The sequence below is a fragment of the Rhea americana genome, unplaced genomic scaffold (genome assembly GCF_003343005.1).
Source record: "Rhea americana isolate MKP2758 unplaced genomic scaffold, rheAme1 scaffold_7, whole genome shotgun sequence".
NCBI lineage: Eukaryota > Metazoa > Chordata > Aves > Rheiformes > Rheidae > Rhea > Rhea americana.
In genome coordinates, this window is record NW_028186867.1 from 6,663,932 (window position 1) to 6,691,512 (window position 27,581).

The 27,581-nt window shown below is 39.4% G+C and overlaps 2 protein-coding genes across 2 annotated transcripts in view; one reads left to right on the forward strand and one right to left on the reverse strand.

Annotated features, from left to right (window-relative positions):
- SLC25A6 (solute carrier family 25 member 6) overlaps positions 1-2,826 on the forward strand; it is a 3,735-nt gene extending 909 nt beyond the window's left edge. Inside the window, exons 2-4 of the mRNA XM_085321521.1 lie at positions 429-915; positions 1,542-1,682; positions 2,174-2,826. Of these exons, the coding sequence (XP_085177647.1) occupies positions 429-915; positions 1,542-1,682; positions 2,174-2,331 (786 nt within the window). The 3' untranslated portion in view covers positions 2,332-2,826. The remainder of the gene's footprint in view (positions 1-428; positions 916-1,541; positions 1,683-2,173) is intronic.
- Positions 2,827-5,132: 2,306 nt separating this feature from the next.
- LOC146586293 (granulocyte-macrophage colony-stimulating factor receptor subunit alpha-like) lies at positions 5,133-27,000 on the reverse strand. The gene is made up of 12 exons (XM_085321520.1): positions 26,973-27,000; positions 22,149-22,266; positions 21,854-21,987; positions 20,644-20,764; positions 18,513-18,642; positions 18,245-18,420; positions 13,936-14,075; positions 10,788-10,826; positions 9,705-9,834; positions 8,963-9,056; positions 8,275-8,356; positions 5,133-5,598 (listed from the first exon to the last, which is right to left on the reverse strand). The coding sequence occupies exons 2-12, from the start codon at positions 22,231-22,233 to the stop codon at positions 5,530-5,532; spliced, it is 1,200 nt and encodes a 399-aa protein (XP_085177646.1). The 5' UTR covers positions 22,234-22,266; positions 26,973-27,000; the 3' UTR covers positions 5,133-5,529.
- Positions 27,001-27,581: the final 581 nt, after the last annotated feature.

Sequence of the window (27,581 nt, forward strand, 5' to 3'; positions counted from 1 at the left end):
GGGGGAGGTGGCGCTCTGCCCCTGTAGCCCGCTGGGGGCCCTCCGCTGCTGTGAAGCCGTTCTCTCGTCTTCACGGTGATAGAAGATCTCCTTTATCGAGGGAGTCGTTCCTCCTGCAGCCTCCCTCCTTTGTGTGAAGGTTTAGGCCGTTTAGCTCTCCGGTTAGCTTGGCCTCTGGTCTTGACTAAAATGCAAGTAAATAGTGGGTCTGTTTAGTCTCCCCTTTCAGAATGTGCCCACTGCCTGAGCTTTTTGGAAATTTGCCAAAAGGGCTGGGTTTGTTATGGTAAACCAGYGTAGTCTGCATAGAAAACTACTACCAGGCGTTCAAGCTTAGTGACTCTTTGCTTTATAGTATAACTGACCTGAACTCTGTTGCCTGCAGGCCTACCAAGGCATACAGTGAAAATAAGTATTTTCATTTGCAGGTACAACATGCAAGTAAACAAATTGCTGCTGATAAGCAGTACAAGGGTATCATCGATTGTGTAGTGCGTATACCAAAGGAACAAGGAGTGCTGTCCTTCTGGCGTGGAAATTTGGCAAATGTTATCAGATACTTCCCAACTCAAGCCCTCAACTTTGCCTTCAAGGATAAGTATAAGCAGGTGTTCTTAGGAGGAGTAGACAAGCACACTCAATTCTGGAGGTATTTTGCTGGTAACCTGGCTTCTGGTGGTGCAGCTGGAGCCACTTCCCTCTGCTTTGTCTACCCCTTGGATTTTGCAAGAACCCGTTTGGCTGCTGATGTCGGAAAAGCTGGTGCAGACAGAGAATTCTCTGGTCTGGGAGACTGTCTAATCAAAATTACCAAGTCTGATGGTCTGCGTGGCTTGTACCAAGGGTTCAATGTCTCTGTCCAGGGTATCATCATCTATAGAGCAGCCTACTTTGGAATCTATGATACAGCAAAAGGTAAACTTGAGAAGGGAGCTGATGATAAGTCTCTTTGAAGAATGTGTCTTTCTATTGCCCATATTTATGTATGTCTGTCTTTAACCATTACATCTGTTCTTGTGTGTCACTGTCTATATAGTTCATGTGAGCAGGAAGGTGGAAGGATTACTGCTAGTGTCAGTGATGTTGCACTGCTGAGGGCAAAATTTCCATGTTTTTTAGTGACAGCAGGCTACTTCAAAATGATCTTGCTTTTCAACTTGTTCTTAAAAGCAGGTGTTTTTTTCCTAATGTCAGTATAAGATCTCCTGTGTTCAGTGCATTACTGTAGTTATATTATGCAAATTAAAATTTCCAGCATAATAGAATTGAGCAGTTTTATCACAACACCTGTTGATCTTGATAATAGGGCATATGTCACTAATATAATTTACAGCTCTATAACAAAGCACAGTGTGACTCTCGGTGACGTTTAATTTTGTTACGCTTAAAATAATCTTGTTGCATAAAGTTCCTTGTTGCAACTTCAAACTATAGCTTTGTAATGTTTTGTCATAGTTTTAAAGTAGCTGTCATTCATTCAGTGAGTGCACTGGAGGAGGAGGAGATGTAAGATAAAAAGCTAATTAGTTTCTTTATTGCAGGCATGCTCCCAGATCCCAGAAATACTCATATTGTTATCAGTTGGATGATTGCACAGACAGTGACTGCTGTGGCTGGTGTGGTCTCCTATCCTTTCGATACAGTGCGGCGTAGGATGATGATGCAGTCAGGACGCAAAGGAGGTAGGCTGTTAATTTTTGCAGTTCTTAAGCAGCATTAAAAATGAAGTTTTTTCTTGTCATTCGTCTTTACTTACAGTCATCATTAAACTGACCTTAAGCTCTGTTGAGTGGGCAACACCAATAGGGCTCATAAYTTGTGTTGTGACATAGTACTTGAGAGTACTTGTGTTGAGAACTTTTCCTTATAGTGTGTGTAGCATGCACTGGGGAAAAAGAATTGTGTTTGTAGTGACAAATTAGATGCTGGCAATTAGGTAACAATATAATTGCCAAAAGAAAGCTTAGTAATTTATTCTTATTGTATGACTTTGCTTGTAATAAGTAGGTAAGAGGATTGGAAGCTTTCCTATAGCCTGAGAGAGTGTTGTTTAGCAGCTTTAAATGTGGTTTGGCATGTCACAAGGTAGCTGGTAAAATAAAACAAGGCTATTCGTAGAAACAGTTCCTATACAATTATAGGAGTAAAATTATTCTTTACTCTTTTTCTACAGCTGATATCATGTACTCTGGAACAATTGACTGCTGGAGGAAGATTGCAAGGGATGAGGGAGGAAAAGCGTTCTTCAAGGGTGCATGGTCTAATGTTCTCAGAGGCATGGGGGGTGCTTTTGTGCTTGTGCTGTATGATGAATTCAARAAAGTCATTTAAAAATAGCCTGACTAGAATTGGAAATCAAGTTGAGCAGATCATGTAGAATAACTACCATTATGGACCATTGACCTTCAAGAAATTCCTGTGAGTCTTATTTATCAGAGCCAGATATTTGTAGATGGGGCTAGAAACTGGCTTAAGGGACCGATCCATTTCTTAGTAACCTCCTTGGGGATGCTGAAACTGTCAATTCAGCATAGTTGTTTTTTTGTTTTTTTTTTTTTTTTTCCTGAAATCAGTGGCATTGGTTCTGGGTCCAAAGTCGATGGGTCCAATTCAGGCACAAAAAATTGTTTGCTTATGGATCAATCTCCAGTTTCAAGTCCCATCTTTTAGGACCATAAAATTGTATTTGAAAGTACTTGCTAACAAATCATGTCTTTTCCACTTGTACTAAAGCACTATGTACCATTTTGCACAGCTGAACATCTAGCAATTATGTTCTTAAATTGGGGCATTCTGCTGTAAAACAATAAACATCCTTATTCTGTCTGTGTTGAAATTATTACATCTAAGCTTTGGGAAAGCCTCTTTTGGTTGAAAATTTGTTTCAGATAATGGTTTCTCTGATATACCTGCACTGCACTACAGCAGAATAAGCTTGACTTTGACTCTCTCTTTTTTTTTTTTTTTTTTTTAATAGTTGAATGTGGGATCTTATTTGGCAGGGGGAAGCATGGATTGTAATAACAGAAACCACTTCTTTGTGCCTGATAGTGTACAATAGACTGCTGCAAGTGGCTTTTTGCATGATTCTTACTGATCTACAACTTGTCATGTAATGTAAAATGATTTTTTTCTATTTTAGTGCTAGAAGGGTAACCCAGAGTTCCAAGGGTAATCAAAAAATGTGTTAGTGATGCTTTTGCCCTTGGTAAAACAGCATAAAATGAAATACTAAAATTAAAAAAAGAATAAGCAACACAGCATTCATGCAAAAACCCAGAAACCTTGTGAAATGCCTTTAACTCGTAAGTAATCTATCTCTATACTACTGTTACTGCTATTTGTGCTCTTCAAGATCTTATTTGGACAGCAGCAGTGAAGTACCTTCATGGAAGGTGAAATTTAAACTGGAAGTTCATTCCAAAAGGTGAAGTTGACTAGGGAGAGGGGGGAGTATGTATGCTTCTGTTAGCTGTAAAATATGGTTTAAAGATAGGTCAGCCTTCAGTTTTCACTGACCAATTGTTAAGTCTGCAGATTAAAGGCAGGTTGAACAGGTTCCCATAATCCTATATGGGATATAGTAATACTTACGTGCTGTTCTCTATATGTATATAATCTTCCTTTTGTACTTTGTAATATACAAAGGCATGTTTCCTTAAGCAACGAGGTAAGGGGACCAGTAAAAGAAAACAAGGTGTTCATCTTCCAATCATGTCAAAAAAACAACAAACAAAAACCCTCTACATCTATGTGTAGAGGGGGAAAAAAATGTGTAACAGTTGCTGAGGCTGACTGTTGAGCTGTCCAAGGGGTTTTTGTGTGCCTTCTGAGGTTGCTACTCAAGATGAGGTATTTAACTGCTCTTCACTTGGCTGATAATTATATCTTCCTCTCTGACATGATGTTCCTTTCACTGTTGCACAAGCACTGCTTTCAGCATCCTTATGAATGTAAGTATATAGCTACATTGTATACAGGCTAATAGGAAACTTTATGTACCTACTGCAAGCAATTCTTAAGTGTTTTTATCTTGTTCAATGATGTGGTGTGGGTAGGTCATTTGATACTGACCTTGCCAATCAAGCTGCTGTTTCAGTTGTAATTATACTGATTTGGGGGATAAGGGTTGTTTATGTATAAATATGTTGCTTGATTTTATTTCCTGTATAAGAAAGATGGAATTTCAAGCCACTTCCTACGACTTGAAAGGTGGAAATAAGGATAGAACACCTTGTGTAATCTTTCTGAATGTATCACGGCCCCAGCTTTGTGAGACAAAAGARCCAAACTTGGCAATGACATAAGCAGCACCTGAAAAGAAAGGGTGAGATTCCTCATGCCCCCTCGACCCTCTCTAGAATTTAGTTTTAAGCAGAAATAAGAAATCTATGTAAATGCGGGTTGTTTAAGTGGAACTGCATTTTTTTTAAAGAAAAACCTCTGCTGTGCATTTCCGCATGTGCTACTTGGTGTTCTTCATTTTTCACGGATACGACCTCCCTTAGTCATGCAGCAGCAATTTTCAATGTGTGATCATGCAGTGTGGGAACATAAGAGGCAAACAATAAATGAGACTTTTAAAAAAAGCTTGTTTTCTGCCTTACTGAAACAATTATTTGGTGAAATGTATTTATTTTGAAAAAAGTTAAGAAAAGATAGGATCTTTTTTTTAAAAAAGAAAATCCAGCATCTAAATTCTATATTCTGCTATAAGAAAATGAGTGTACAGTTTGAAGGGAATGAAATGCATTGATGTGAGGTATCTTTAAATATAAAATTTAAAATCAGTTACCAAAGCTGACTCACATTTGCTAGAATTATAAAATTGTATTATATCAAGTTTACTGAAGACTAACRTGATTAATTAAGTCCATATTAATGTTGCAGAAAGTCACATTTGCATTAAAATAGTGGAATCTTGACTTTTGCAAGCCAGTATTAATATTTTTGGCAGGTGTCTTGTTTTCCATTTTGGTTTTGCAGAAAGGACAGAAAATTGATTATTTTGTGACAGTTTGGTATTGCTGATTATGCAAGGTTGAAGGGTAGTTCTGAACACAGATTTCAAATAACTAGTTTCTGCTTCAGGAAATAGCATAATGATATACAAAAATGATAAACTGGGAAAATAGTGGCCAATTCTCAATGGTTTCATATAGGACAGTCCTGCGTTCTTTAAAATCAGAGGAAAGAGCAATGAAAATGGGAAATCATAACACTAGCTGTATTGTGGATGAGAGGTGCTTTGTCTTTACATATTTGAAGAAAATCTCAGGTTTAAGCAAGGCTTGAAGATGCATTTGCAGAAATACATAGCTGATGGACACCTTTTTGAACAAAGGGAAAACAGCAAATCTTATGTTATTATATGGTCCCTTTTAAGTAGATCTTAATGGAAAATAGTTTTATAAGTTGTTCATTTCTAGACTGGACCGAAGAACACACTGAATATTCCAAAGTTGTCAAGGTGTGTGACTTTCATTTAGATGAGGAATTAAAAGTGCTTTACTTTTCCTTTTCAGAAAGCTAAGTCATCTCTTCAACCGTAATTGTGTCTTCAGGGTAACTTTTTTTTGGTAGATTTGCATATTCTTTCTAGGGGGAGAGAGGAAAAATGCATTGGTCTCTAACATGCAATATACTGCAGATTTATTGTTTGGCCTTGAGAGGCATTTAGAAGAAATACTGGATACACTAGTACCCAAGGCACCTGGTCTTGCTATTTTGGTATATTAGAAACACTTGAAAAACAGGAGATTGTCCTTAAGTTGTCAGTGAAGATTAGGTTACCTTTAACCTATATGATCAATACTAGGTATTTGTATCAGTCACTTGAAATAAAAATAAAAAATGTCTAACAGTTGCAGTAAAAGACAGTAGAAGAAGAAATTTCTTCTGTGAGCGCTTCCATATTGCATGATTTTTACCTATCTAGGTATAAACTAGACTACAGCCTGAGTAAAACATTTTGGTTGCTGTTCTAGAGCTTTACTTGGCTTAAACATTAAAAAAACTTCAGTAAGTGTTACACTGGAGTAGTGTAAGGTCATAATACCAATACAGAAATACAGAAAGAATTGTTCTCTGAGGCTCAAAATAGTGGAGAAGATAAATGTATAGAAAGCGAGGGGGGAGAGAGTACTGAAAAAGCAGGTCTCGTGCTGAGGGTTTGCTACAGAGCATCAGACCATGGTGTCTTGATGGAGGAAGTTGCCCGGGGATCTACAGACTGGTCACTGCTGCAGGACTTTACAGCTATGGGAACTTGCACACTCAGGTGCTTGTTGAGAAAAACAGTGTGTCTGCACACAGAACGTGTCCTGCAAGTTCTTGGAATGTATTTAATATAGGTAAAGGAAAGATGTGAGAGAATTAATTCTGAGTGGAAGAAATGCTTGAGGATGAGGAAACATTTGGGGTGAGAAAGACCTCAAAACAAAAGATTACTTCTRTTCCTTTAATCTATCTTTATTTTTGCATCAACAAATGAGTTGGTTAATATGATGTTTTCCAAAGCAAATTAAAAACTGCATGGGTTTTTTTTTAATAAACATGTTAAGGGTGTAAGTTCAAACTCAGCGCGGAAGTTTAGGGTTATAAATCACAACTCTTTCAATTATCTAAGGAAAAGCATTATTGTCGGTGAGAAAGAGAAGAAACAATGAGGAATTTTGGAAGAGTAACAGCAACAAAATCAGGATGTGCAAGTTTCAGAAAGTTACAATTGGCAGAGGACACTAAAAGTTTTGAAACGGGTTGTAAATATCAGCAGTTGCTGGAAAATGTTAGGGAGATAGAGTCTAGTCAGTGGAGAAGGACAGCTCTGCAGAAGTAATACGTTTTTACTTTCATATCCACTTTAAAAGATCAGTGTTCAGGTATTTTTCAACATGGATTGCCTAAGTGGACAAGGGGTAAGAAACTAGGTTAAAATAGGTAATGAAAGGGCTAGAAAYTGTTGAGGTGTATTAGATGGACAGATTGTCTTCACACTGCCAGGTTGCAGGTACAAACCTGAGTAGAGGTCATTGCCTGAGCACTGACAATTGCTGCTGGTGGAAGCGCTGGTGCCAGCTCATGAAACTATATCCACAAGGACTTCCAGCTTGTAGTGGGGTGGTTTGCGTAATTTTGGTAGTGTATGTACAATAACTTGGAAAAACAAATCCTAGGGTTTTTTTGTTTGTTTTACAAAAATAGCAATCTACAGTGTCTACARTTTCTAGACTGTTTACTATTTTACTAGCAATTGCCATTTAATAACTTGAGAGGAAAGGCATCATGTTACAGTCTATGGCTGACTGTCACGAGGTGAGATATTGGGTATTTATGACTTTAAAAAGGTGTGTGAGAGAACTCATCCAAGTTGTATTGCTCTCTGCTTTTTATTAAAACCAAAGATGGTACATGTATGAAGATAATTTGTTGGTATAGATACCAAAATTGGAGAGTTCTAATCAGGAAYAATAGCTTTGAGGATTTTTAGTAAAGGAGTAAAGGAAAATTTTCTCAGTGTCATTTTTAAAAGCCTCTTAAAAGTTTTGTTGCCTGCTGGAATACTGCAAGCAATRAAAGCTATCATGATCTGTTTAATGTTAAAAAGATAAAATATTTGCTTTAACCAGCTAATACAAAGCATTCTACTGCTATGCAGAGGCAATGCAAACAATGTTTTTAGCACCACTTCAAGTAGCTAAGACACTAACCAAGAAGAGAATAAATATAAGAAATAATGGCTATATATTTGGGTGGGGGGAGGCTTTCTAAAAGCAAGGATAATTGAGCATTAGAATAAACCATCTGTTATAGAATAGACATCTGTAAGAACATTGCAGAATATTAGTGGTGAAGTTGGACAAAACATCAAAAAGCTGCTGAGATTCYTTCCAGTCTTGATCTCTATTTTAAAGTAAAAAATTTCTTAAAGGAATATAGGTCAGAATTATGAAACACTTGCATTGTATTAACAAATGATGGTAAATGTTTCTTCACTTCAAAATAGAAACGACTACCTAGCAAGACTGGTACACAAATTGTCAATCTTGGCTAAMATGATTAGTCTGTCCTTAATATATAGCTGCAAATGCATACAGGATAATCACTAGTCTCACCACTGCCATGAAAAAATTTCTAGTTTCAAACCAACATACTTCTCAAAGTTTTTAATAAAATACAATAAATAAAATATAACTCTTGTCTTTATATGCCAATTTTTCTAGCCCATGGTGAATTCTAGTTAATAAACGTGACTAAATTGAAAAGAAAACATACCTGGACATCTTCATCAGTTGGTATGTTAAATTTGTCTCTTGGTTGTGGAATGGGAGAACATACTCTTTTGAAGCTGCAGTACCTTTGGGTACAAAACAATTGTGAAGAAATTAAAATATTGGGAATACAACATGCAAAAACATCGTCTGTTGTTCTTTAAGGACATTTCAAGAATGAATGTGTATTGTTTGACAAATCACTTTGAGGAGAAGAAAAATATCTTAAATGGAGACTGATGGATAACTATTTTTGTGCTTATTTCTTGGGTAACTATACTTTGTGTTTAGTCACAATAAATGACTTTCTTAAATCGTCAGTTTCAGTCACACAAAATATCTTTCTTCTACCCCAAGTGAGAAGTTTTATTAAAATAAGGACAGATTTGTTCTGATTCCCTGTTGTTTGGTGTTATGTGAAGCTAATGACTTCAAAGCAATGTGGATGTTAAATGCTTGAAAGTAAAAATAGGAATTTTGTTTTTGTAGGATCTAGTTTGCATCACTTATTAACTTTAATATTCTTCCCTCCTCCCCCATTTCACCTGTAGCAATTTTGTATGCTCAGTGCCAGCCAAAACCATACTGGTAGTAATAATTCATGACACCAATAATAACATCCTCGTAGTTTTTGRAGGTAGGGTGAATGCCTGTGTTTCATAGAAATAGCTACTTTACTGAGGTTGATTTACCTTTTGCAAAAGAAGAATTGGAGCAATGTCACAGAGATTGTTCCAAGTGCTATCAGAATTAAAATCACAAAAATAAAATCGTCTTTCCCTTGACCTGAAACACCCAAAAGACAAAAATCATAGCATGACAGAAAAACTTTCATGATTGGTAGTAATTAGTGCTGATTTCATGTAACTTCTTGAATAATCTGAAGAACTCTGACTTGGCATCTTACAGAACCTTGACAAAAAGGTGTGCTTGGTACATTTTAAAACAAACATTTTAAAACTTTATTTAAATTCCACAAAAGGAGAAACAAAGTTACAAAACATAAGAAACATAAAATTCTTGGGGATAAAAAGGAAAGATGGTGAAACTATGAAAACAATGTTGATTGCGGGGGGAAGGAGAAAAGGAATAGCCAGAAAGAAGAGAATGATATCCATGACAAAATCTTCAAAGACTGAAAGGTAGCAACAGATTTGTCAAAAGGCAATGGTGGGTCTGCCTCAGGCTGTACCTATAACCCTGGCATCTGAGTATCTGCTGCTTTTACAAATGCAACTGATCAAAGACTTGTATCAACCTCCATCATTGTACTATTTAGCCATTTTCTCTATGTTAATAATTTCCATCCTGTCCCTTCCATGTCGGTGCATAGGAATTAAGATTTTGTTCATATCTGTGAATGTGAGAGAGAAAGGGAGGTGAACGTGGTAATCCTGGAAAAGAATCTAGATGAAAAGAATATCACATGCTTACCAAACTCAGTGGGTTCACTCCATTCTCCCCAGTTTGAGTTTACAAGACAGTTTTTTCCACGTGCTCTGATTTTCAGAATATATTTTTTTTTAGCATTGTAATTTTGAAATTCATATCTGTAGTTCCTTACCTAAAATCAAAGCAATTAAACTTAGTATTTTACCTTGTATGCAAATGTTAATAAAACTCAGGTTTTAATTTCTTGATGCAAGTTCTATGGAAAAGTAAAGGTATGATTTAGTAGGTATCCTGTGGTTAAGCGTTGTTCTCCCCGAGTTTGAAAGCATGAAAAACTAGCACATCCTACCATAGAATCTTTATGTTTTGGAGCTGTAAATCCTCTATTGGGTCTTGAATTTAATCTCTTATGCTTTAAAGACACTTTGTTCCTGTCCTTGTCTATAGATCCTAAAGAACAAAAGGACAGAAAGCTGAAACTGGAGAAACACCCTAGAAGTTTACCTTAAAACCCTTACAGGGATCAATGGTGCAAAGAATAAATTTCCTTGATGGTGGCTGTCTTTGCTAGACGAACTGTTTTTGAGACAGTCTCCTAGCACATATGGGCCATCTGGTCTCACGACAGTTTCATACAAAATCTGGAGTCTACTAAGTCTAGGATGCTTTCAGGGTTGAGAGGACTGCAAGTTTGTAAGGAGGAGGCTAATGGTATATATTGGAATCAACTCAAAGATTTTGAAAATCATTACATCATTTCCTCTCTCTAGCTGTCCTAAACTACAATAGTAATGTTCCACCRACAACTGCGAGAAAAAAATGAAGAAAGTGTTTCCATTTTTTTGTTAAGCAAAGTGTAACATCTAACTTTAATTAAAATGTTTCTGTGAAATAAAAAAAATATGAAAGTTTGTAAAATGCATAGAAAATTCTGCTTGGTGTAGTATTCCAAAAGAACATATTCAAGAAGCTTACATGTAAAGATACCATGAGACATGTCTTTCTGAGTTATTCTTGTATATTGGTACCAAACCTATAGATCTAGAAGTAACTCGTTCTATGTAACAGTAACGTATATGCTCTACAGAGCAAAAGTGCAACTTTTTGTAAAATGAGAAAACTTACTGTTACGGGAGGATCTATCTTCTCTTCTTTGAGCTTATCCTGAAAACCAAAAGCAAATTTTCATTTTTATGATTTTCTTATCAGATAATCAAATATTTCTCTCTCTTTTATTTTCTATTTCTTGCTTGTAATAATATAAGTAATTTTCAACTGAAAAATTCAATTGGCGATTCTGCTTCAATAATGTCTCAGAATGTAGCATTTTATTCAGAGTTTTGACTTTGTCCGTTTCATTTTGAAAAAAAAAAAAAAGGAAAAATAAATTATTTGTCAACGGTTGTGTGAAGCTAAATTTGCCCCTAAAGGCACATGTTCACTATTGTCCAGGGGAATTACATGCAAATTATTCAAGCAGTCAATTTATCCTCCAAGCAAAGCAAATCTATAAGGTATTTGTTTCACAATAATTTGATAACGTGTCAGAAAATTGGTGTGAACAAATTTCTTTTCCTTCCAAACTCAGTTAAAGCCTCTATTACAGATCTGAGTGATCTACACTCGGGGTTTTCCCAAAATACTGTTACACATCCCATGCAGTCAAGATTTATTTGACTAGAACCAAACACAGACCTAGATCAAAGAACCTGAAAAATGTGGAAAATCTAAGATTGAAGCAAGAAAGCATGAGTGTGAAATGAGCAAACAAAATCACCAGCAGTGGTTTTATTTAGGATCTCAGAAGACATTGAAAGGCGGAGGTCCTGGAAACATTTATCATATGTAATCTCAAAAAGTTAGTTGGCATTATGGAAGTGTCAGAAAGAGGATATTGAAAGGAATGTCTGATTTCAAAAAATGCATCCACCTTATTTGGTGCCTTATAAATTAGTCCTTAGTATTTCCCCACAACTCTTTGTCTGCTGAGTTCTTTCAGCTTTGGACATGGGTGGAAATCATTGTCCTATACTGYGGGCAGCGTGGGCGTGTTGAGCTGCCTAAACTTAGGTATGTAGTGCCCTTGCTTTGGATGCCTTGTTTTGGATGACTGCTTCAGAAAGGTGTGTGTCATATCTGCTGTCCCTGGGCAGCTGCATCAGGTAMCCAGAGCATCTCAAGGGGCTCGGGGCGTCTACGTGTGCTCAGCTGAAGGGAACCCTAGATATGCGTTGACTGCAGTGGGAAACTAGCTTGTATGTAGACAYCTACATCTAGGTGTTTACATATGAGATCAATTTCACATCTACATGTAGGAGTCTTGTCCTAAAACTGAATCTTATTTAAAYATTTTGGTGAGATGAATCCCTCCTATTCTGACTGCTACATAGGAAAGAAAAGCTAATATGTAGTTCTTTAAAGGAAATATACTTTCATTGTATTGCATTAGTCATATGTTCTAGCCTWTATCTTTATGTAAAACTTTAACAAGATCTTACTATCATATTATACCAGCCAAAGGCAAAACTACGAACACTGCAATTGCTTCTTGAAATAGCTGTAAAGGCAGATACCACAAATACATATAAGATATTCTATCCAGACAGTTAAGTTTTCTGCAGTGTGTAAGCTGCAGACTTTGAGCACTTTCATGAGATTTAACGATGTATTAACCTACTGGAAACATACRTTTATGTTTAGCCCTTAATTGGTCTTTCCTATAAGATTTTTGCATTACAAAGGCTGAAGGAATTGCCACTAAATAAGCCTTATGGCTGTGGCTGGGAAACAGAGTAAGCAGAGTCCTTATTTGTCAGAAAGCAGGCATCATCCACATGTGCAAATCATAAAATGATAAAACAGATATCCCAGAGATAGGGATCTTCCTCCCGGAAGAGCTAATTCTTGTCTCTGTGTCAACTTTGGGGGCTCTGAGAATTTTCCTGGCCTGACTCCTGAAGCTCCCAGAACAAAGCAGGTTTTCAACTTTTTGTTGTTTTGCCTTTTGTTTATTAAAATAAGGTCCTTTAGGCACTGAGATCTGTGGAGGAGGATTTGACACCTCAGTCTATCTGCTCAGTTGCGCTTGGTGGAAATTAGTCACCACTACGGTAAAGTGACATGCTCTGTATTGTCCTGTACTTTGTTTATGATTACTGTAGTAACTTGATAATTAAATTACTAGTGTTCTGTATATAGAGTRGGATAAATCCCAGCTTGCTTTTGGTATTTACACAGTAAGCATTTAAATCTGAGCTGATCATCTTTCTCTTATAATCATCAGTGGGGAAAAAAAGGAAACATTTTAATGACACAATTTGTCCGTTATCTACCTTAGAACGAGATGAATAGGGGCTTCATCTGACTGCACAGAGCATGTAGCTGAAAAGTGAATATATCCAACGCTGATGTCTACACTGGCATTGTGCAACGTTTCCCCACCCCSACCCTGAGGTGCTGGTGTAGAAATCACAGAATGGTAAGGTTGGAAGGGACCTCTGGAGATCATTTAGTCCAGCCCTCAGCCTAGCCCTGTACAGGGATTGAACCCATGACCTTGACATTAGCAGCACCATGATCTAACCAACTGAGCGAAACCCACCTCCTAGCTGTATTCTGTTTCTCAGAAGAGTCGCTTCTGTTTCAACCCTGATTTCAAAAAGGGGGTTTTGGTGGACATTGTGTAGAAAAATGGGGACTGGCACGGCCGGGGTGGGCTCCAAGGGAAGGACACTTTCTGAAAGAAGGCTGCCGAAGAACATCACATTGCTGGATGGGTGGTGGGATAGATGTGCACAGGCAGACAGTAAAAACAGTCCCATGTGAGGCAGTTGGGAGCTTTCCGGTGTCTGCAAAATGCCTGCAAAGTGACTGACGCTGAGCTTCCTCTGGGAACCAGCTAAAATGTGACAGGACTTAGACGGTGCTTAAGCGTGCAGCAAGGGCAGCACTCGTGTTCCTGATCCCGCGCTGCCATCCTGTGGCCATTTGATGTGATTCTTTCGGAATGACATTGGCTTAAGTGTGCCCTCAACAGTCTYTGAGTTTCTGTGTACTGTCTGAGAACTAGCTGGAAAAAGTATAAATTTGACTATTTGAAACACTCCTCATAAGCATATCCTGCAGTGGCAGGATGCAAGAACACCAGGACCAAAGCAGGAGACCACCACAGTTTATGAGACAAGTTAATAAATGAAGGAAACTAAAATTTGCTTGTTATGTGCATGCATGTATGTAAATATAATGCCAAATAAAATTCRATAAATTATTTTACCTTATTTTGTATGTTAATTTCATATTGAAAACAATCTTTATTTCCCACATGACTTGTAACGGGTTCTCGCCATTCAATTATGCAACCCTGTGGATCACCAGTACAATTGACAGTGACGTTTAATGGAGAAGTAAGTCTTTCTGGAATGAAATGAAATAATTAGTAAAGAYGTGGTCAATAATCAGCTACAACTCGTGTTCATAATAAAAATAGTAAAATACATCTGAATTTGAGGCAACTTGTGCACAGCTATGTGATATTGATGTTAACCCATATCATCTGGTAAACAGGAATAAAATTCTGTAGCAAAACTAGGCAATGCAACACTTGGTGCTGGACATCTGAAGTAACTGGAATCCATGTAAAAAAGGCATGAAGGCTTTTGTGTAATTCAGCAATACAATCAACATAATGTCATTTTTCTGTGTCTAAATTTCATATTGATAATGCAGGTCCCCATAGAGGAAAGGATGGAGGTTATATATGTATAGTAGTATTTACATAGAAAATGAAGTCGTCTGAATATGAGTGCCCAGAATGTAGTTGTCTATATGTGAACCAAGTATCTAACCATTACAGTCAATGGAGACCTGCTCAGTGCTGCCCATGATGTCTAGGTCATTTCAGCTAAACACCTCACTGGACTTTATGRTCTTCATTGACTACTGACAGGATTCAGTTGCTTGAACATAGCTGTCTCCTATGGTGCCCAGAAGGGCACTGGTCTCTCACCAGTCCTGGACTACATCTGAAAGCCTTGTGCAAGTCTTGAATGTCTTACTGTGCCTCCAATGGCACTAGATGCACATATTTAGGCATCTGCATCCTACCCTATATCTGTTAGATACACCTAGCTCACATACAGGTATCTACCTATTTAACTAAAACAGTCTTAATTTGTAAGCTCCTTCTGGTTTTAGGACACTCAGAAAGGCAAGGAAATATAGGATGACTGAAGAGCCTGTCAGCTTGATAGTGCAATTAAAGTCTGGCCTTGAAAGTTTGACCTCTTCATTTCATCACTTAAATTACGTGGATACATTCRCATCACCTGGCATGTGTGTCTGCCAATGCGTTGGCCAAACTGGTAAAGAGGGCTTTAAACTAGGAAGGATGGGGGAAGGGGACATTTATAGAGATAGAGTAGTCAACAAAACACACTTCAAGTTGGGGGGCCTCCAGCAGGTGCATGCAGCCAGGGATGTGCATATGAGATATGGCTATGGGAGATCCTCTTGCTACTCCTCCTGGGAAACCTGCATGCACAACTACCTCTCTGAAATGCCTGTACTCCAATGTATGCAGTATGGAGAATAAACAGGAGGAATCCGAGATCTGGGTGTGGTCTCAGGGCCATCATCTCATTGCAGTCACAGGGRCATGGTGGGATAGCTCACGTGACTGGAAGGTCATCATGGATGGCTATGTGCTTTTTAGGAAAGACAGGCCAGGAAGACGAGGTGGTGGAGTTGGTCTTTTATGTGAGAGAGCAACTGGAATGTACTGAGCTCTGCCTGGAGGTGGATGGAGAGCATGTTGAGTGCTTATGGGTAAGGATTAAACAGCAGGCTACTATGGGTGACACTATCGTGGGTGTTTASTACAGGCCACCTAATCAGGAATAGGAAGTCAATGAGGCCTTCTACAGACAACTTGAAGTAGCTTCGCRATCACAGGCCCTRGTTCTCATGGGRAACTTCAGCCACCCTGATATCTGCTGGAAGGACTACACAGCTAAGTACAAACAGACCAGGAGGCTCCTGCAGAGCATCRGTGATAACKTTTTGATGCAGGTGATGGAGGAGCYAATGAGGAGGGGTGTCCTACTGGACATCATTGTACTAGCTAACAAAGAAGGACTGGTTGGAGACMTGAAGGTTGGGGRCAGCCTTGGCTGCAGTGACCATGAGATGGTGGAGTTCAGGATCCTGGATGGAGGAAGCAAGGCAATAAGAGGATTGCAACCCTGGCCTTCAGAAGAGCGAACTTTGGCCACTTCAGTGAACTACTTGGAGGAATCTCATGGGTTAGGGCCCTAGAAGGAAATCAGGGGTCCAAGAGAGATGATTCRGTGATTCAAGCATTACTCCCTCCAAGCTCAAGAGCAGTGCATCTCTCTGGGTAAGAAGTTCAGCAAAGGAGGAAGGAGATCTGCATGGATGAGCAAGGAGCTCCTGGCAAAACTMAAACAGAAGAAGAAAGTACATACAATGTGGAAGAAAGGGCAGGCCACCTGGGAGGAATATAAGAATGTGGTCAGAGTATGCACGGATGCAATGAAGAACGCTAAGGGCCGTWTGGAATTAAATCTGGGCAAGGGATGTCAAGGACAACAAGAAGGGCTTCTTCAAACACATTAGTAGCAAAGGGAAGACTAGGGAAAATGTGGGCCYGCTGCTGAATGGAGTGGATGTCCTGGTGACAAAGGATACAGAGAAGGCAGAGTTACTGAATGSCACATTTGTTTCAGTCTGTACTGCTAAGGCCAGCCCTTGGGAATCCCAGGCCCTGGGGACTGTGGAGAAAGTCTGGAGAAAGGAAGACTTTCCCTTAGTCAAGAAGGATCAGGTTAGAGATCATTTAGGCAAACCTGACACCCACAAATCCATGGGCCTCAAYRAGATGCACCAAAAGTGYCAAGGGAGCTGGCAGGTGTTATTGCTAGGCCACACTCTATCATCTTTGAAAGGTTGTGTAGAACAGGAGAGGAGAACAGGAGAGATGGAAGAAACATCACTCTAGTCTTCAAAAAGGGCAAGAACGAGGACSCAGGAAATTACAGGCCAGTCAGCCTCACCTCMATCCCTGGAAAGGTGATGGGACAGCTCATCATGGATGTCATCTCTAATCATGTGAAGGATAAAAAGGTGATCAGGAGTAGTCATCATGGATTCACCAAGGGGAAATCATGTTTAACCAAACTGATAGCCTTCTATGATRGCATATGTGGCATATCTTGACTTCAGCAAGGCTTTTGACACTGTCTCCCATAGCATCCTCCTAGGCATGCTCAGGAAGTGTGGATTAGGTGAGTGGAGAGTGAGGTAGATTGAGAACTGGCTGAAAGGCAGAGCTTAGAGGATTGTCATCAGCAGTGCAGTCTAGTTGGAGGCCTGTAGCTAGTGGTGTCTCCCAGGGGTCAGTACTGGGTCCCATCCTGTTCAGTTTACTCATCAGTGACCTAGATGAAGAGACAGAGTACCTCCTCAGCAAGTTTGTCGATACCCAGCTGGAAGGAGTGGCTGGTACAGCTGAGGGCTGTGCTGCCATTCAGAGACCTGGAGAGGCTGGGTGGAGAGGAACATCATGAAGTTCAGCCAAGGCAAGTGCCRGGTCCTGCACCTGGGAAGGAATAACCCCATGCAGCAGTACAGGTTGGGGGCTGACCTGCTAGAAAGAAGCTCTGTGGAGAAGGACCTGGGAGTGCTGGTGGTCAAGAAGTTAACCATGAGCCAACAATGTGCCCTTGTGACCAAGAAGGCCAATGGTCTCCCGGGGTGCATTAGGCAGAGTGTTGCCAGCAGGTCAAGGAAGGTGATCCTGCCCCTCTACTCAGCCCTGGTGAGGCCTCATCCTGAGTCCAGTCCAGTTCTATGTCCAGTCCTGAGCTCCCCAGTAAAAGAGAGACATGRCAGTATTGGAGAGAGTCCAGAGTAGGGCTACAAAGATGATTAGAGGGCTGGAGCTTCTCTCTTTTGAGCAAAGGCTGTTGGAGCTGGGCCTGTTTAGSCTGGAGAAGCAATCTTATTAATGTCTTCCAATACCTTGAGAGAGGGTGTCAAGAGGATGAGGTCAGACTCTCTTCAGTGGTGCCAAGTGACAGGACAAGAGGCAAAGGGTACAAACTGAAACACAGGAAGTTCTGCCTGAACATAAGGAGGAATTKCTTYCCTGTGAGAGTGACAGAGCCCTGRMMCAGGTTGCCCAGAGAGGTTATGGAGWCTCCTTCTCTGGAGATCTTCAAGGCCCACCTGGATGCCACCCTGTCTAACATGCTCTAGGTGACCCTGCTTGAGCAGGGGTGTTGGACTAGATGATCTCCAGAGGTCCYTTCCAACCTCAACCATTCTGTGATTCTATGATTCTCTGAACTGTTATTTCAGACAGGCTGAAGGCTGTCTCTGCATTTCTTTTAGTTCATTTTTTGAACTGTATTTTTTAGCTATCATAAATCAAAGCCTGTCCTGCAGTGTAGAATCCTCTAATAGCTACAGACTTTGTTTTACTTTTTATTTTATCTCTCTTCAGAGCTAAATTCCCCACRTCCTTTTTTATATACAAAAAAATAAAGCAGAAAGAAATTACTTACCAATTGTATACAGTTCGATGTACTCATCATAGAACTGGATCAGGGAGTCTTTGCTAGACCCATTCACCACGAAGTAAGTAATTGTATCTTTTATCGTTACATTTTGGAATTGACATCCCCTGTGCTTCCTGTTTTCATCTTTAACATAAAGCTCACATTCCCTCTCTTCTTCTTCTCTGTGTACAGCAAGGTGTTTTAGTTGAATGCATGCAGTGTCACGTGCTGAATCAGAATTCAGAATTGCCTAGAGTCAAGTAAAGCTACTCACCTTGAGTTCTGCCAGTAGAGAAAGTACTGGGTATCACGTGGGGCATCCCTGCCCGCATGCCAAGTGCAGTTCATAARGGAAATATTGTAAATCAYRCAGGAGAAATTTTTAATGGCTGTCCCGGGCATGCCTGCAAACAGAGGAATRYCCCATGTCCCCTTGCTCCAAGCCAGAAGGTCYTGGCATCCACTTAGGTATTTTAGGCACCTACAACTTCAGCTGATGATTACATGAGTTTAAGAATGATGTGCTTCATTTTAGGTAGCATAAATGGAGGATATTTATGTTGTGTTCAGTACAGATTTGTTAGATGCTGAAGGCATAGTTAAAATTAAATCATCTTTAAGACTTTGGTCTTAAAGTCCGAGGGAGTCTGTACTTCTCTAATACARATTGACATCAACACTGGCTACTCCTGTTCTTTGATATGTCCCATGTAGTTTCCAAGTTATTCCACTTCAAAATTAAATGCTCATGTCACACCACTGAGAAAACAAATATCTCCCTTTTAGTCTTCTATCCCCTATAATAGGCACCGTGTCCCTGCAAGATGTATTTCAGCTCCTGGTGGCCTCTGTGGGAAAAACAAGAGCCTAACCGAGGCCTCCAGAGAGGAACAGAAACTCAAGTGCAGAGCTATGCGTGATAGATAAAGGAAATTGAGAAAACTCTTACGCTATTTTGACTACCTCTGAACTGTGAAACCTGGGAGTGATTACTACAGTCACATAGGTAAAGCAAGGCATACTCGTCTTCAACAGCATCCTGTTGGACGCTGAGATACAGAGAGATACATTTCTCCTTCTGGGATTAATATTTAGAAAACTTCTCCTGACCTGTTTATACACTGTGTTTAAAAAACAGACTTTGAAAAGCAAACTTGTTGTACCCTCTGATCAAATAGCCTAACAGTTAGAGGTTTTTGCCCTGGGAAGGAAGTGGCTTCATCACTTCCTTTTCTGGAGCWTGTTCAAAGAGGAAACTCTTGTTCTTCAGAAGCGCCCTCACCRTGGAATGTGCAGTCATGTTCAGCTTCATTCTCCCTTTTTCTTCAGTGAATTTGCTGGCTTCTGCTTCAGTGTGCCACAACATCAGCAAAAGGATAGAGACTTCCTATGCTAATGTCTCCAATCTTCCACAGCACTCAATAGTGAGTCAGTTCTTGTGGAAGCAAGGTTGAGTTTCTCATGGGGAACTTGCACACTAGGCTGGTTATGAAAAAAACATCAAAAGCAAAGGGTTTTAAAAAGCAATGTCCTGTCTTGCATTTTGAGGAGCGCCRTAAGAATGTTTCCTTTGCCAAGTCCCAAGAATGAGATGAGTAGGGGAATACTCTCTCTACTCGGGTACAAGTGAGCTGCTAATCTTGTCACCTCTGACAGGTGTGAAATACTCCAGTTCTGCACAGCAGCAGAACCACTCATGACTGGGCAACTTTGGTGGAGAAAACTGAGAGGGAAATGGAAAATGGGCCATTAAAACCACAACTTTGGAATTATGAGTCTGGGATCTGCTTAAATCTCACTTGGTAACTCACATGTAGGGCAGGCTCAGAGTGTATTTGTAGACAATTATCTTGTCTCAATGGGTGTGTACCAGCTGAGGGAACTTGAGGTCTGGATGTGCCAGGGCCAGATCAGGAGATTACTACCTTCAGTTTGCTCGTAGCTGCTTATCACCAGCATTTCCTTTCTCTCTCCTCCTCCTCCCATCGACTTATTTAATGGATCACTCTCCTCTCCTTTAGCTAGCTTTGTGATCTAGGTCACGACGAACTCAACAACAGTCCAGCAGAAGAAAGTTTAATAGAGCTGTAGGTGCTACCATCTTAATTTCTAGCAGTCAGAACAGTTATTTGAATCTATCTCTAAACCACAGTTACTCAGTGTCATTTTGGAGCCCTGGGGTGAAAGAAAGTAACGTAATTACTGATACATCTGTACTAGTACAACTCTTGCATAACTCTGGAAACATTTGTTAGTTAGCAGATTTGAAAGAAAAAAAAAAGCACTATTAAAGCCAAGGAAAGCAGCTAACTTCCTTCCTATAAGGAATTGTTTTCCAAGCCATTTTTTTTCACCCTTAAAAGATTTCAAATGGAGAAAAWCTTACCCAGACCTCAAAGCATTACCTCTAGGAATAAATGCGCAGCTTTTTGAGATGTTTGTGTTTGGTACTTCAATGGTAAAGACCGCACCATTGTGGAGAGGCAAGTTTACCTCAATTGAAAAGCAGCAYGGTGAACTCTCCACCTGAAAAATAACACATTAGTGTTTTATTTCCTGTTTTTAGCTCTTCTGTGTTAGRTGATGCTGAGTCTGGAAGTACATGTTAGCAACTCAACTCCTAGGGCCAAAATCTAGTTTATATATGAGTRTGTTGGACTTATGGGCTAAGTGTCTCCTTTGCCAGTTGAGGTTAATGTAGGATGTAGCTGAGTGATGACTCAAAAGAAGCATAACTACACAAAAAGTTCTCCAGCTCAGGAGTTTGTTACTATACTCATACGTTAATGTCAGGGAAAGCTGATAATACCCTAGTAATGTATTAGAAGATGGTTAATAAAAGGGAGAAACAAAACAGAATTTAATGAGAGGATCTTACAGAAAGGGAGATAGAGGGGATTCCGCACTGATACATACTCATCTGATGTACCCTGTGGTTAAGAAAGATAGTCTATGGCACTATGTTTATAATCTTCAGTAAAAGTGTGATGCAGTATTGTAATATAAGTTTCTAATYAAGGCATCTACTTTGCTGAGCTTAATAACCACTCTCTCTTGAGCCCCCTACTTTTCTCCTGGGTGGTGTGGACCTGCTCCAGAGGCATGACCTAATTTCCTGGGAACCACTGCATGAAGAATCTAAGATATTTAATGTGCATAATAGTATTTGGGGAGTTCACTTTTCATTTGAAGGGTCTCTTTTTCCCTCAGATTCTTATACTCTGTCACCCTTGCTTAATTGTCACAGGTTGATAGTCTGATCCATAGAGTTCAGTTATCAGGGAAAATTCTCTAGGTGTCTCTCTTAGTCTTACTCTCCTTTATTTCRGCAGCTAGATTCCTATTTCACGCTTCGGCTTAGTTGCAGTTCAGGCTGTAGCCTTCTTTCCACTTTAGTCCCCAGAGTTTTCTGATACGTACAGGATGCTCCTCTTACAGCGAGTGCRTGTTAACACTTGCAGCTTTCCACAGCCCCCATACAGATCAAACTGTAGACTGTAAAGAACCGCTAATCAAATTTTACTTGTAACTGATTCATTTTTTCATGATAAATGAAATCTATAGAAGGTAAAGAAAGAGGTGTCATTATTTATCCTCAATAAATAGCAAGTTTACCTTTTTCTGTATAGGATCCATATCTGTGGCCACAGTACAAGTGTACTCAGAGAAATTCATGCTGCTCTCCCAAGACAGTTCCATTTTTCTCCAGTTCAATATCAAGTTTGTAATAGGTGATTCTTGTGTCTCTACTGTAAATGTTATACAATATTTTTCAGCAAGGATTTTCAGTGCAGAGGCTAGTATCTAGCAGGCCTAAGATAATAATTGGCAGATTATTTGCAAATATCCCTCATAAGTGAGAATTTAAACCCAGTTTCTCAAAATATTGTTGCAAAAGCATTTTACTCACACTCCTTACAACAGGTATCAGCATGCAAGGAATGAAATAGAGTCATCCACCAAATCATGCAAATAAGTCCGAGAGTATCAATCATCTTTTCTTCTCTGGAAAGAGACAACAAGGAAGCCTTAAGGGGGGAAAAAAAAGAAAGAAAAAAGGGTGATGCCAAGGTGTACTTGGATTTCTAGAAAGCTTCCTTTACATTTGGTGCATATGTAGATCCATATATATACGTGTGTATACATATATATAAAATTTCTCGGTACTTGTTTTAAAGTCTTTTTTATCTTTATTGTATAAAAGACTTATTAACTTTCATAATTTATTTTCTGCTCTCCTCTATTGACTTTCTTTGATTTGGATATCTTTTTTCCTAAATGTATTTTGTAAGAAGTAATCAGTAATTATTCCTGGCCATGCTTCTCTTCCTTCCTTACTTTTTTTTGTGGCTGTGCTTTCACAAGTTGCCCTTCTCTGGCCCAGACCCACTGGTGGGGCTTAAGACACCTTTCACAGATTTTCCTACTGGTTATGCTAAGTGACTCTCCGCTTTTTAAACTGGATTCTCTCTCTCTCTCTCTCTCTCTCTCTGTTTAGATATTTACACCCCTCATGCCAGAACAGTCTGCTTCAAATACTGAGATTACTTGTTGCAACTTAGGAGTCAGATGTTACAGAGAATTTTGGTGAATTTAAATTAATGAAGAAATGTGAGTACCTGCAAAGGATAATTCCATATTCATTCRTGYGATATGGAAGTCTGCCCAGAGACAKCCAAACATTGGCATCAGCTCCTGACAGAGCTGATATCCAGAGCTTAGGTACCATTTTTATTTTCTCAGAGGAAGTTAAAACTCTGAAAATGATTTCTCTTCTCCCAGTGCTTGTTTTTCTGTTCCTTTCTACATGAAGAAGCAACACTGATTAATGATTTTTTTTATTTATTTTAAAAATTCYAGCAGTCTAATTTTCTAATAGTAATTTTCTTGACTGCAGGTATTTCTAARGTTAATTCTAAGGTTACGGGGTACATTCTTACAAGCACAGGAAAAAAGAAACATAGCTGTATTTTCTTAAATTACTATCCTCCTACATTAATTTGTATTGCCATTTCCAGAGAACCAATTCCAGATTGTTTGAACCAATTCCATTTGTTGTGTGAACAAAAACCCAGCCAAACTCTCAAAGCAAACTGAAGTCTTGCTATTTCCACATGGCATATCATATTTTGTGCAAAATGACTTAATATGCCCTGTCCATCGCAGTCTCTAAGAATCAAACTGTTTATCTCTGCAGCATCAGTCTTTTCTTTGTAAATCATCATGTTACAGCAAGGATGTGGCCACAGCTGCTGGGAGGTGATACTGAAGAATCTTCTGTACAAACAATACAGAGGATTGGCACTGAAATGCTCCGTGAGATATCGGGCTCAACAATTATCTCTACTTTCCCATGCTATCAGTAATCTCCCCAGCATTATACATAGGAAGCTGGAGTGGCTCTGTCCATTTTCTCTGCCCCTTTTCATATAAGTAATTTTTTTTCCCTCTTCAGTCTTCTGCTTAGTTACTCTGAATCTTTTTTCCTTCCTTTCCTCATCCTATGTTCCTTTTTAGTCTTTTTCTTTTCCTTTTCTGTCCTAACTGTTATTCCCTTCCCCCCATTTTCTTTGCTTCATCTTTCTCGTCTTCTCCAGCTGTCTGCCCTCATGACTCCTGTCAAAATCACACACAAGTTCTGAACACGTGAAAAYACTCCCAAACCATGAGTGCTCTCCATATTTTATCATGGAAACACTCACCTGTAGTACTGCCAAAGAGACTTCATCCTACCTAGAGAAGTGCTGCCATCAGCATTGCTTCCAGGCTCTGGACATGACATTGGGTTTGCAGTGGGAAGAGTACTTTCCTTTTCAGAAAGAGTAGTTCCACCTGCCCCAGCACTCAGGCCATTTGCTTCCCAATGGATTTGTGTTTCATAGCCGACTGACTTTTAAAACAAATTATACGTGAAGGAGTAAGTGTTGAGTTGTGCCTTCACTYCTTAGCTGAATGTACCAACACACAGCCAAGTGCCCCCGGCCTTTCTCTGGCCTGCCGACAGGGTAAGAGGCAGAAGAGCTGTGTTGAGTCAGAAGCCACCTGCCTGGCCCATCCATGCCTTGCGGCCAAGCAGATGGCTCCACCGCTGCATCCGTAAAAGCTACATGCCTTCGGGGCCTCCATCCTCTGCTAGACTGGTCTTTTGCAGACAGACTCAAACTTTCTCYGCTCTGAATAGACCTCAATATCGAGGTGTCAGAAAGACAGTATACTCATGTCAGACTTTTGCAAATGTATTTGTGTTTAGATTAGCCTGTTCCTTCAAATAAGTGGTTTTTCCTTACATATTGTTGATACAGAAAATAATATAAAAACAGTTCATCTGAGATTTATGAGGCTGAAAACTCCCATCCTTAACTTTCTTTTTGTTTCTGCTATACTCCTTCCTTCCTTTCTTCTGATCAGCCTCACAGGTGTCTTGGTTTCTCAGCATGTGTCTGCACTGCGAACTTGGGGAGAGCCATGGARGGAACTCAAGAATCTCATTTTCCACAGTCCTTAAGTCTTAGCTTGCTCCCTAGCTCAATTTCAAATTATTCTACCTAGCTCTGTCCATGACAGGTTTACTTTAAAACTAGTCTAGCCACGTAAGCTATGCAGCTGTGAGCCAGCCACTGTTGCTCAGCCTTGGAGTCATGGATCTGTTCCTGCATTTTTTTTTATTATTATTATTCAGAGGTATGGGCATGGCCCATTATGTTTATATTTTCTTGGCTATRTCCTCCTTTTTCACTAGCAAAATATTCTCAAAGATGATGTTTAAATTACTGCCAAACTTTTTATCTAATGTTACCAGAAACTATATGTTTTATTCAGCAAAAATGAGCATATCCCTGATAAGCTGGATGTTTTTGCGATGTACTCAAAAATATGTGCCTGTTTGGTCCTTTGTAGACAGACACGGTCAAACTCCAATCTGCTCTGGAATGATCTGAGTTGTAAAAGTGGCAGAAGGAAAATACAGTCATGTTTAAAAGTTATGGTATATCTAAGTAGTTTCCACAGCAAAATATGCATTAAAAATCTGACTTAAAAACTTTAATATGTTATCTTGTAAATCTGTGTGGTTTATTGTCTTTACTTGCAACCTGCGAGTACAGCAAGCATCCTGTACCAGAGACATTACCTGAGACCAAGATTCTTTGCTTCTAATTCCCCACTTTGCTAGCGATATTTTCTTGGATGGCTCTAGGCAAGCTACTTCTGCTACATTACAGACTTCCAGAAATGAGAACAAGAATTTCTCTCACAGGGTGATGTGAGGATAAACTGAAGCTTATAAATTGCGGGCATATGGAGAGCACCATATACATGCCAGGCTTACTGGGAAACATAAAAACAGGAATAAAAATCAGACAATACATATCAGATAGTGAAATATTTCTCTTATATTGCTGCCTAAATGCAACATTCTTAGAATAGATTCACTCTCTAGATCAGTATTTTGATTTTTATAGATGACATAAAGTTGCAGATGATTAAAAAAAAAGGAAAAAAAAAAAAAGAAAAAGAAGAAGAAGAAGAAATGGTTGATACACCAGATGGTTATATTGTGATTCAGAAGGATCTTGTCAGACTGGAGAAGTGGGCAGAGAGGAACGTTGTGAAGTTCAGCAAAGGAAAATGCAAAATCTTGCACCTGGGAAGGAATGACCCTATGCATGAGTACATGCAGGGGGCTGACCTGCTGGAAAGCAATTCTTCAGAGAAAGACTTGGGTCCTGGTGGAAAACAAACTGACTACGAGCCAGAAATGTGCCCTTGCAGCAAAGGTGGCCAATAGTACCCCGGACTGAATTAGGCAGAGTGTTGCCAGCAGGTCGAGGGAGGTGATCCTACACTCTACTCCGGGTGAGGCCACATCTGGAGTACTGTATCCAGTTTTGGGCTCCCCAGTACAAGAGAGACATAGACATGTGGGAATGATTTCAGTAAATGGCCATGAAGGTGATTAAGGGAGTGGAGCATCTCTCATATGAGGAGCAGCTGAGAGCACTGGGACTGTAATCCTGGAGTAAAGAAGACTCAGGGGAATCTTATTAATACCTGTAAATATCTGAAAGGGGAGTAAAGAAGACTGAGCTGGACTCTTTTCAGTGGTATTCAGTGAAAAGAGGTAAAKTGAATCACAGGAAATTCTTCTTAAACATAAGAAAAAYYTTTTTTACTGCAAGGGTGGTCAAATATGASACATCTAGGGGCCTAGAGAGGTTAGGGAGTCTCTTGGAGGTATTCAAAATCCAGACAGGCAGTTCTGAGCAACCTGCTCTARCTGACTCTGCTTTGAGTGGGAGGTTTTGGACTAGAAGGTCTACAAAGGTGCCTTCCAACTTCAGTTATTATGTGGTTTACTCTTTTACAAGCACTAGTAATCTACATATTTCTAGATAGATTAATTATTAGAAAGGAGACAGAAAAATGCATTTTTTTCTGTTATTGCAAAATAAATGTCAGATAACAGATGTCTAATAGAGCAACAGACATGAGAGACATTTCATAGTCTTCCTTGATTCTTGTAAAAAGCTCTGGAAATTTTACATAGATTTACATTGTTTATCAAATAGGCTAATGCATCATCAAAATTTTAATGTTCTTAAACAAGAAGTCAATCCAATTTTGGCAAGTGTGCTAGTGTGAGTGGACCTAACAAGCTATAATAAATTTTGTATTAGGCACCAAATCTTCCATGTCACAAGAAACAAGCAACAGATAACAGTAAAGACAGACATACCTCCTCTTCAGAAAAACCTCTTCCTTTATCTTGTTTGATTTTTGGATCGCAGCAGCAAGGACATTTGAACCTGTAGTTGTGGTCATGCAGGCATCAGACAGACGTTCTGCTCTGTCAGCTAGTGATTTTTACTGTGTATTGGTATTCAATAGCAAATGCTGCAAGTCAAAAACTGAGTTAGTTTATCATTTCTCTCATCGCTTTTGAACTTCCTTAAATTTCCTAATTTGAAGAGGCTGATGATTTCACACGAACTGATTATGTTAGTAACTCTTCCTTCCTGTTATGYTGGATGTACTTAGCACTAGTAGTCACTAAGTGCAAATACACAGTGGCTGTAGCATATTAACATACTCTCCTACAGACAGACACATTTCCAGAAATAATATTTTCTGGAAATGACTGCAGTTTGGGGGGGGGTTGTTTCTGGTTCATATTTAAAGTGCTTACAACATGAACACTTAATTCTATCACGGCCTAACTGGCTGTATAGAGCATTTATGAGCTCAGCATCARCCCAGTTTCTCCCTTTGGGAAGACCAATCCTTAAGCATACATTGCAAACAGCCAAGAAAATAATCCTCCCTTGCAAAGAAGTTGTCTTGAAAA